Source organism: Zerene cesonia, unplaced genomic scaffold (genome assembly GCF_012273895.1).
Source record: "Zerene cesonia ecotype Mississippi unplaced genomic scaffold, Zerene_cesonia_1.1 Zces_u002, whole genome shotgun sequence".
Classification (NCBI taxonomy): domain Eukaryota; kingdom Metazoa; phylum Arthropoda; class Insecta; order Lepidoptera; family Pieridae; genus Zerene; species Zerene cesonia.
The window spans coordinates 2,559,011-2,570,477 of record NW_024045132.1 but is presented as its reverse complement, the minus strand read 5'-3'; the positions used below and the strand labels follow the sequence as shown (position 1 = coordinate 2,570,477).

The window sequence follows — 11,467 nt, the reverse complement described above, 5'->3', positions numbered from 1 at the left end:
ACAGATTCGAAATTCAAATGTAATATTTTTTTATAATTAAGTGTAACAGTATTTATGGCCAGACTAAGTAAATACATATAACATCATAATTTCTCATTTTCATTACATGTATCACTGAATATTTCGTTCTATTATATTAATAATAAAATTAATAAAATGACCCATGTAATGTGTTTGGCTCGCATGCTAGTTCCTCTTGACGCATAATAAGAGTTAAAATTATTTAAGTGTATGATTGGTATCTCTTACGGTTCAATGAAAACTGAAATCGGTTATGTAATATGAACTCAATTTAAATTGTTTCTGTTTGAAGCCGACATGTGCATTGTTTTATTTATATATGATGTGGAAAAGAATGGATGAAGGAAAAGGTTGCGGATTCTCGCCTTTTCGAATAAAACGTACTTAGTAGATAGCACGAGTGGTACCGTAAATGTATTTCCATATTCACTGTTACTTCTATACAGTATTTAAAGAATATATATAAATAGAGATTTTACATGTTATGGGTCATATTCTAGCAATAAATATATTATATCTGTTATTCTTTACTTATTTAAGACTAATTTTAATTGCACGATGATGCGAAGCGTCAGAGAGTGCTCTATTATCGAAATATTCGTTCTGCCTCGGTTCCGCAACTATTTTATTAATTACACGATCTGTACAATGGTATATACTGTACCATTTAATTGTTATCAATAAAAAACTAAATCTGACGAAAATACACATGAGTGCTTGTATATCTATATATACATTAGTAAACATTCCGACGCATGACTGCTACTGCTAGAGTATATTCAGTGCGCATGATCAGTTTAAAAAAATACCGCGTATTATTTGTTCATCAGATTTAAATAAAAAATAGGATACATAAAAATAGAAACTGATGTACACCAATTTCATAATTAATACATTTTATGAAATGTAAAACTCAAAGTTAAATAAATAGTATAATATTTTGGAACACTCGATTATTCGATACATTAAATATTTCTTTTTATCGAACAAATGAGCATCATGAGTGCGTGTACTTGGATTTGCCAAACTTTTTGGATGAAATACGAGACATCGTACTCGTTTGACGTCATCGTCATATAATTTTCCGTTAATAATTAACTTTACAGAATTAAATCAGTTTCAATAGAGTAGGGAACAGTTTTTTCATACGTGGCATTCTGTTCGCCGTAAAATATAACGAAATAAAATTATTCAAATTTAGAATATTTCATTTTAAAAGAGTTGATCGAATTTTACGTACAACTTAGTTTACGTACAAGTTAGTTTATTTTAAATTTCTGTATGAATTCTTTAAACATTTTTCTATATTGACAACATTGACATTATCTCTTAGAAATGATTGTTGATAAATTTTATTGTTTTAGTAGATTGGTTATAGCGGTAGGTATATTTTAAAATTCTCGTTAAAAAATTTTACATTAATTGCATAACAATATTTAAATAAACCGTTTCTCGACGGATATATATACATTGTTTTCATAATTATTTATCTATAGTGACAATGAGTAAATCAAAATTGGTATAAATTTGGAATAACAGTCTCAAAAAACACGAAGGAAACCGTTAAAAGCTGCATCTTTGTCCAATAAAAGCACTTAAGATTCTGCATCATCATAAAGTACTCTAACTACACCCTCCAGAATCACTCGCGACGAGGTTTTAAACAACGTGTTGAACGCTAAAGTATACAGATTATGTGCATATAAACTACTTGAAACTTGAGCAGTTGTTAACTTTAAAGATTGTAAAGCTACGAAAGCACCGCCATATTATAATCACTGGTATATCTTGCAATTTAGGACTTTAATGTCAAACAATCGGCTGATGAACGTCGTACGTTGTATATCACAACATAATAACGTTACTGTTCACAATATAATAAGGTTACTGTAGGTATATACCCATATAATTAATAAAAATAATTTGAGAACGGGTGTTTTCGACTTAAATAATATATTAATGTACATACATACATACATAAGCATAAAATACTTATTTATTGAAAAACAAACTTTCCGCCTGCGGCTTCGCTCCTGTATCCAAAGGAAATTCCCCTGGGAATGAGATGTTGTTACCGTGGTAAAAAGGTAGCTTATGAGTCTAGTAATGCAGTGTAATCTTAATTAATTTAAAAAGAACACTTGTATTAAGGTTTAAGTGCATGTTAGGGTCCGTTGTTATTTGTATTCAATGTTTTAAATATTATTTTTAATGAAGTTAGTTCGTGTGTAGATCACCTTTAAAAGAATCGCCTGTCCGATTTGAATAAATATAAATATTGATATAATCGCGATCTCTAGACATAAAAAATCGTAGAATAAAATTTCATCGTTGTACCGTCAAATAAATATTAACAATCTAACAAATAAACTCACTTTAGTATTTATAATATACTTGTGTAAGGATGTGATATCTACCAACCCGCACTTAGCGTGCTTGGCGAATTATGCCCTGAACCCTCAAAGGAGGCTTGTGTGTGTGCAGTGGGAACAAATATAAGCTGATGATAACGAAGATATTAAATACAACTAGTCCTATTGTAGTTCATAGATAAAAAGTATTCTACACATTATTTCAGGCCATCATCTATCTGCAAACCAAATTTATATATGATTCGTTCGTATTTTTTGTTTAAGCTCCGTAAATGATTTATTATATAAGTTTAAAAGAGAGCAATTAATATAACAAAATAAATGTCTGTACACTTAACCTACTTACTGTGTAAAAGGGTCATTTTTATAAACGGAAATAATACAATAAGGTTACTGTTTCAACTTACATGATTTATTTTGCGTTTAATCAGCTTGACGTTTCAAGAATAATGCGATATGCAGAAAGTCAAGGCCGGGACATAGCTTTTTCTACGCTTTTTCATGACTATTATAAATGGAGATCTCAATTTTATTTATTGTCCTGCCCTTACTATACTAAACTTACGATACTAAAGGTAAGATATTAAATCTTACCTTTAGTATCTGCATATCTGCGTTAAATATTTCCCCATTAAATTACAAACAAGCGGTCCGGTTCGGCTTTACGCGGAATACTCTCTCTCTCTATAAGAACCTTATTTGTGCCTTACGAAACCGTTATGAAAAAAATTGCTGAATTAGTCGAGTCATTAGTAAATAGTGGTACTAAGGTACTACTACAGAATAGCCAAAATCTGCTAATAAGATATTGGCAATTTTTCACACCTTTGTACTAGGAGATTATGTCGAATAAACAAACAAACCTTATCCATTTAAAACATTTATATAGACTATAGGATTCTCAACAGATCCCAGAAGATCTGAAACAGTCTATACGAATATAACACATTATATCAGTAGACTACGAAGTAACAAAATTTTCCACAGGTTGCCTGGCTTCGCGTGGACACACAAACAATATTGACCATCCACACTCACGTGATATCGCGGAGCCGTCGTGTCGGAGTCACCCACAGTGACCATCGCACGTGGTTCCTGCATATACGGGAATTGCGGGAGACCGATAGAGGGTGGTACATGTGCCAGATAAATACAGACCCTATGAAGAGTCAGCTCGGCTATTTAGATATTGTTGGTGAGTAAGATTATTGAGGAAAATGAAGGACTGGCACCGATTTAGTGTGATAAAGATAATATTGGAATTGCTCGTTGGAATAAATTATTATTAGATGTTAATTTGTCGTTGCTTGTATTTTGCTATGGCCTTTATTTAAACGAGACTTTACAGCGTTTAGGAGATACTCCTTAGACTTGTCCTTTTCCACTTTTGAAACCTCAAATGTTACTGTGAAAACTCAAATGTTAAAGTGAGTCGCGAACGATAACGAATTCAACTCTAAAGTTGTTGTAATTGACAATTAACTGTTTTAGTTCAGGCCTAATTAGCTAAAACGTATCCATGTAGTAACAGAAGCTTGATTGTAGAAAAAGAGAACAATAAAAGAATAGCACACGTATGTAACTTCCGCAGACGTATAGGTGACTCTCATTGTATGTTGTGAGGGGTAATGACGTCACTTGTTTTCCGAATGACATAAAACAAATATTGTTTTTTTGTGTTGTTTTAGTATTTTAGATTTCACATGTAGTTAAATTGATATTTTGTGTTACTTTTATTTAAATTTTATATTGATATATTTAATTTTGATTTCTTTACTTCAAATGCAACTTCATTTTATTTAAACTTTAGTGACATCTATATCTACTTTTTGTGTGTGATGTAGATCTAGTCTATTTTATTGGGTCTTGTTACTCCTAAATAAAGAATTTATTTATATTATACCATTATTTCTATTTTTATATTTATTATTATAAACATGGCAATACTGATATGGCTGACCAGTTTATGTTTGTGAAAATAAGTAAAAATGATGATAAATAATATGAGACGCCGATTTTCATACGATTTGATTTTAAAATAGGTACATACGTTTTTAATTAATCTTATAATTTTTATGAAACAAAACGTGTTCAACTTGGAGTATTTTCAATTATGTATGAAACAATAAATTTGTACCAAGCCTTCCTACAATTTTTGTTTTTCATTTGTCGGTATTTTTGTACACACACTGTACACATTGTTTCCACCAGTACCTCCGGACATTTTGGACCGAGGGACAAGTACTGACCAAACTGTTCGGGAAGGATCTCCAGTAAGCTTAACCTGTGCTGCTACCGGCTCGCCTGAACCCCAAATAACTTGGCGCAGGGAGCACACGAAGGTTATCCCTTTGTCCAATGGATCTCAAGGTACAACGATAAAAGAAAGCATTTTTTTATTGAGACTTAAGAATTCATTTCGTTTTGGGCAAAATATTTAGGTTAGTGTAGTTGTAATAACTTGAGCGATTGCAATGGAAAGAAATCATTTCAATTATTAAACGTTTAAAACTATTCTATTGCATTTCGCACAAATTTTAATAACTTTTGTTGTGTTTAATGGCAAATAAGCAACCCAAATTAATAAAGATAAGTTGCTATGGTTTAATATTAACAAATAGATGTAATATCTGATCCTTCAATATTACATAGTGGCGTCGAATTCGGTTCAGGAAATTTTAAAATGTATAGAATAAAGTAGATTGAAGGCTGCATTGTGATTACAGTGACGTCACTGGAGGGTCCTGTATTAAATATTAGCAGGGTTACGAGGCAGCATGCGGGGCCATATTTGTGCATCGCCTCAAATGGGGTCCCGCCTACCGTCAGCAAGAGAATTATGCTCATCGTTGAATGTACGTTACATTCAATTCATATTAGCTAAATAATAACCCTTTTATAAATGGTGCAATTTTGCCGTATTAAAAATAAACAAAAAGATTGATATTCAAACCATTTCTTATTTCTTTTTCAAGTAAGATTCTAAAAAAGTAGTAACAGGAGGAAGCATATATTTTGCTAGTTCTCATGAACTAACAGAAGAATCTAACGCCGTAATTAGCGCAGAATAATCTCATGGGAACATTGCTTTAGTGAAGTGGTGTTGTATGATTCCATGTAGCTTAGTATGTTTCTATAAAAATAAACTGGACATACTTTTTTCATCTTCTGATATTAAGAGAGTTTCTCAGCACTATTCTCTTCAAGAATCATAATTGAAATCAATACTGAAGAGGAAATTGTGTATATTTAATATTGAATAGTATATTTAATTTTAATTAATTACTATTCGATTGTTTAGTTCCGCCGGTTATAACAATAAAGAATCAGTTGGTTGGAGCAGCGTTAGGTACGGACTTAGTGTTGGAGTGTGAAACAGAGGCATATCCGAAACCTGTTAGTTACTGGAGTCGTGAGGATGGAGAAATTGTTCCTATAGGTAAGCTGCTACTTGGTAATTAATAAATGCTTAAAACTGAAAATGAGATTATTGATTTCGGAGCAGAAACTATTCATATCATGTACTATTATATATTATCACGACACCATGCACTCGATGCGTTCATCGTTATCGTGTATTTATAATTTGATTCTGTTTAATTTCTTTTCTTTTTATAAGGCGATTTTCTTATTGTAGTTCTTACCTATGTTTGATTTATATCAGTCCGGCAGTGTAAGCATATCAGCTCTTTTCCAAAACGATATAAGGAATATTTGATGTACTGCCCATTGCTAGTATAAGCGTATAAGTAAATTAGAATTAAGTAGGTAAAGGATCGAGGATAATTTCCTTGCATTTTGTACTAATGCTATCGTTAATTATAAATCACAATGATATTATTATGCCATATACTTATGTCAAAGCTATAGAACCGTACTATTAATCCAACATAATGCTCTGAAAAGCATATCAAGATAATGTGTGGGATGGAATGCGGGTAGACGCTGTGTTCGGAAACTGGGTCGCTTTATTTTTAATTTTTGATTATATGACATCATATATTCTTTTATCCTTTGCGCCTTCGGAAAAGTCCCTTTAACTTATTGAAGAATGGATTTTGTCAAACCGTCGGACCAGAGTGTATTGGATAGGATATTTATAGGTCTAGAAATAGGACATAAACGATATAGGTACTTTAAAGCTTTCAAGTCTTGTTAATGTGTAGTGTTTAGAACTCAAACTCAAACATTTATTTATTCAATTAGACTTCTTATAAGGAAAGCAGATTTATATAAATTTAGTGAAGAGAAAATATTTAACAATAGTCTTTTGCTATTGTGTAGCATTAGTGTTTAATTATTAGGGAATATTGGTTTCATCAGTTGAGCGTAATAGAAATGTAATGGTACTACATAGCTGAGTGTAGTGAGCTTATAATAATTGATGATAATATATGTTTACTGTGTAGAGGGATGCCATAGAAGTTGGATAAATTGATGGTTAATAATTTACATATAATTTTTTATTAAAAATAAATTCAGAATTAGATTATAAATTAATTCAAACTGACGGTTTCATTTGTAAAATCATTTTGTTATTTGATGCATAAAATAGAAGTGGTAGAATTAAATTGAATCTATAAAGTAACAGTTATAGTATATATAATATTGTTTTTTTTTCATATGTAATTATTATGTTTAAATACTAAGGTTTCTTGTTGTAGGTGGAAGTTTAGAGCCACAAAGAATAGCTGGTACTTTCCGTTCGGTACTCAGGCTACCTTTAAGAAGAATAAAGAATTCGGATTATGGCGCTTACAGATGTGTCTCTAAGAACGCACTAGGCGACACTGAAGGCACCATCAAGTTATATCGTATGTATAAATTTATGTGTATAAGGGAAAATAGTGTTAGTTACAATATTTATAACTCAAAAACGGATGAACCGATTTGGCTGTTGATTTGGAAAATTGGTGGAGAGTTAGTTTAACTAGGAGACGGACAAAGCATAGTTTTTATCCCGGAAATCCCATGGAAACGGGAAATATGCGAAGAAGACCCCAGGTGTTATAGTGTAAATATGAAAGTGTGTCTGTTTATTTGTTCGTCCTTGTTTTACATTGTGGGCGCTATAAGTGGTACTTGAAGCCCCTTATTTTGTGCTGAAATAATAAGCTAGTAATGGTAGCACTAGGCTGTTGGACCATTATAAACATACCAGCGCGATTTTCCAAGGCAAGCCGACAAAGCTACTTTCAACAAGCAAGCTGCTGCTAATCTTTTTATAATATTTAAAAGCAAAAGATACTCTTTTACTTTGCAGCGATGCCTCCCGCCGCGTTGGAAAATAAAAATGGTAAGTTAGTTTTCCTCGTTACAAGATTCCATTTACCTTCACGTAATTATATCTGTGAGTAATCAGGTCTTGTACGTAGAACTTGACCTTCCCAATCTTCCAATTCAATTTCATCGTTAGATTAAGTGTTACGATAAAGCAGTAATAGGTAAATTGTTTAAGTCGTACCTATGACAGACATTCGAGAAACCGGAAGATATAAAATTTAATACATAATTGCGTTTAAAATTAGTTAAAATTGAATAACATGCAATGTGATGCCGCGGGCAAATCGCTTTTAAAATACAATGAAAGAAAGAAAAAAGAAAATACGTTTATTATGACACATACACGAAGGTAAATAACAAGGTCATTATACTTAAAATATATATGTGCCTTAATTAGGCCTGCCACCCAGCGTACTAACACTGATTTTCAGTGGATGCCTTATGCCTTGTAATTGTTGATAATTTCAAAAGATGGACGGGTTTGGCAGTTTTATAAATTTCTTGTTTTTTATATGAATCCTTAATCAAATCGGGCCATTTTTGTCATTTGGTTGTCAGTGCCAAGATAATATAAAAGAATTGTTCATGAATACATTTTTATTTAGCTTTACAGTATTCTAATAACTAAATGCTACCTATTCGTACCTATTCAACTGTAAAATTGTGTACTATTTCATGGAACACTTTAGAGTAAGCAAAGTACGTCTTTGAAATAGTAAACGTTATACGGTTGTATAAATCTTATTTCCACGTATAATTTCCTTTCGCTTAACTTGTTAATTGTAGAATAAATTTGTATTTGTTTTCATTCAATAGTTATTCAAAGGCTAAATATAATGATGGACAAGGCATCGGAAACTACGCCCTTTGGAACTAAAGGTATTTAACATTTTTATTAAAATACAATGTAATGTTCTTTTATAATGGATAGCTCGATCAGATTCTCGCTAATTAATAATTATTACGTTAAAATTATCGAAACCTTAGGAATTTTTCAGATAGTCCACTCACCTGCGGGTTTAATAAAATATACAATAAGGTAGAAAAATGTATTGAAAAGTTCTTATAAAAGCTTTTCAATAATAATATTAATTAGGATGTTTGTCAGATTTCAGGTTACAAGGCAATGGAGCAGCCTCTTTGAAACAATCTTGGCGCGGTTTTTATATTTTTTTCATCCTGTTCTTTTTAACAAATACACGAATATTTAACAATCATTAATTACATGGTATGATTTATATTATTAAATTTTTTGTTGAATGATATTACAATTGAAGAATATTCTGTATATATTTTGTTTTGCATTTGTATACATTATGTTGAGATAACAAACAAAGTTCTTCTTCGTCTTTATTGTACATCTTTTGTCCTATTTACTTAAAACGAGACGAGATTAAAGAGAAGCTATAGAATGTTAGTTTAACTTCTATCCATGTATATTTTTTTTTGAAAATAAACATTTAATTATTACCAAAAAAGGTCAAGCAAATGAGGGTTACATAAAACTTTCATTATATTTCATTATATTTTCGATGGAAAATCATACGTGCTCTCGATCGGATATAATTATTTATATTAATTTTTCAAACTTTCTTGTTATAGAGTGACTTTTATTATCCCTTGCTTTAGATAATTTGACGAGGTTCGTTTTAGTTATAACTCAATAAAGGCTGAACGGATTTAAATCATTTTTGGTTCCTTGGTTGTGTATCCACTTAAATTAGGAAAATGAAGGCGAAAATTATTTATTTATTCTACAAATAAAAGCTGCTTCATAACAAGAGCCGAAGCGAGTCACCTAGTGCTAAAATATAATCCTAGAAACAATTGTTTATTAATCTTAAATACATTTATTTTATGTATTAATTATATACTGTGAACTTTGTAGACTGGCGAGGCGCAATTGATATAATGATAACATATCTTCTTGTATAAGTTTAGTTATAAAGTTATTGAATTACACTTTAGTCAAATATATTATGAGAAGTATTAAGAAAGTATTAATAGAGACTGAAAATAAACTTGTATGTATGATTAATGTAGGAATATTAGCGCTTGAAGTAAAATACTACATTGAACATAGGATTTATCAACTGTACATAATAAGGAATATAGTATAGATATTACATGAGGCTATTGTTTTATGGTATTATATAACCAGAGTCAAAATATTGCTTTTAATGTTTGTTAATGTTTGGAAAAACTTCAAATATAATTTTGATATAATGTTAAAGAATTGGATTACTCAATCGTTTTATTAAGCATAATTTAAATCTATATTAACTTGTATATATGGAGCGATCTTTGTTCATCTAAATATTTATTTAATTAAACTGAGGGTAGTATTTTAGAAAACCTGTCAATTGATTTGTATGCGGACCATTGTGGCTATCGAAAAATAAAGAATTTGCAGCAACTATAAACGTTATTTTATTTACCTCTTTATCTTATACCTAATAATAAATAGGATGCTCTTTCTAAGGTTTTAATACACAGGTTTGGTTTGTTTTCAAATATCTTTTAAATATTCTTGTATTCTTTTGTTTAGAGGCTTTAGACGACAGTAAAGCCATATAAATACCGTATAATTTTTGGATTAGGGTTAGACATATTTACGCGTGTTTCATTTTTTTAAATGTTGGAGCGAACAATTGAGCTGATGGCTTGCTTATAACATTGCAAGCTTTTAAAGAGTAATAATGGGTAAGGTAAACTTTGACGATAAGATTACAGGATGGAGTTGGAAGGGCGAAGAAAAGGATAAGGTCTCGACCGTAGTATGGAACTAATAATTTTAATGTCACTTCTCTAAGTGAATACACTCGTATAAAACGAAATTCTGTATTGTTATAATTAATATTGATTGAGGAACATAAAACGCATGTAATGAATAACATTTTGTGATAATATAACGATGTTCTAAGAACTGAATCGTTTTATTTATATTCCATTAATTAATTATTCGTGGAATACGACATTATATATATGCCAACACCTTTATTTACTTCTGTGACAGTTGGCAACAAATATTAGTAACAGAGCCAATAGATTTTACCAATATATTAACTTTCGCATTTATAATATTAGTAGAATTGTATTGCGAACTAGCTTATTTTAATTTGTTTAAAAAGAAGTTTCGACCTATAAAATTTGAAACGCCACCCCCTAAAAAAAATGAAAGTAATTTGTTTATTTCATTTAGTAGAAAGTAATTTAAAATATGTGAAGGGAATACGTAGATATTACATTAAAATCAAAATCTTGTTATCGTAAGTATACCATGTATATCGGTATATGATTTTTCTTTCCCATGTTATCGTTAGCCTATCAAGTGTATGACATGCGCGGAGCCTCTAGCCAAACCTCAAACGAATGTCAGTTATGAAAGCGTATTCTATTCTATTTGTCTGGATGCCCATATGTAGCAATAATTTATCGCTCTGGTTGCTACGGCAACAGAAATATTAAAAGGAATTAATGTTCATTTATTTACGTCACTAAAATTAACAACTGCATTTATTTATTAAAATTTTAATTGCAATCTGACGGTGTTTACAATTTGACATATAGACAGTACTTTTTCTTTAACCTCATTACCACAAATGGGTATAGCTTATTTAAGAATGGTTCAGTTTCAGTTTTAAACTGAACCATTTTCACCCCTACTTCGTGTATATTTGCTAGATATTAAAATTTAAATTATGTATTTGCAAGATTTGTGGTTACAAAGACCTACAAATGTTATAATATATTTATTTTTCAGGATAAATCGCCAATTCATCAATATTGAC

At 30.7% G+C, this 11,467-nt stretch overlaps 1 protein-coding gene across 1 annotated transcript in view; it reads left to right on the top strand.

Annotated features, from left to right (window-relative positions):
- The window catches only part of LOC119838347 (opioid-binding protein/cell adhesion molecule homolog), a 22,140-nt gene extending 12,247 nt beyond the window's left edge, over window positions 1-9,893 (top strand). Inside the window, exons 3-10 of the mRNA XM_038364266.1 lie at window positions 3,381-3,588; window positions 4,605-4,763; window positions 5,120-5,248; window positions 5,695-5,832; window positions 7,058-7,207; window positions 7,657-7,689; window positions 8,493-8,555; window positions 8,785-9,893. Coding sequence (XP_038220194.1) covers window positions 3,381-3,588; window positions 4,605-4,763; window positions 5,120-5,248; window positions 5,695-5,832; window positions 7,058-7,207; window positions 7,657-7,689; window positions 8,493-8,555; window positions 8,785-8,897 — 993 coding nt within the window. The 3' untranslated portion in view covers window positions 8,898-9,893. The remainder of the gene's footprint in view (window positions 1-3,380; window positions 3,589-4,604; window positions 4,764-5,119; window positions 5,249-5,694; window positions 5,833-7,057; window positions 7,208-7,656; window positions 7,690-8,492; window positions 8,556-8,784) is intronic.
- The last annotated feature ends 1,574 nt before the right edge of the window (window positions 9,894-11,467 follow it).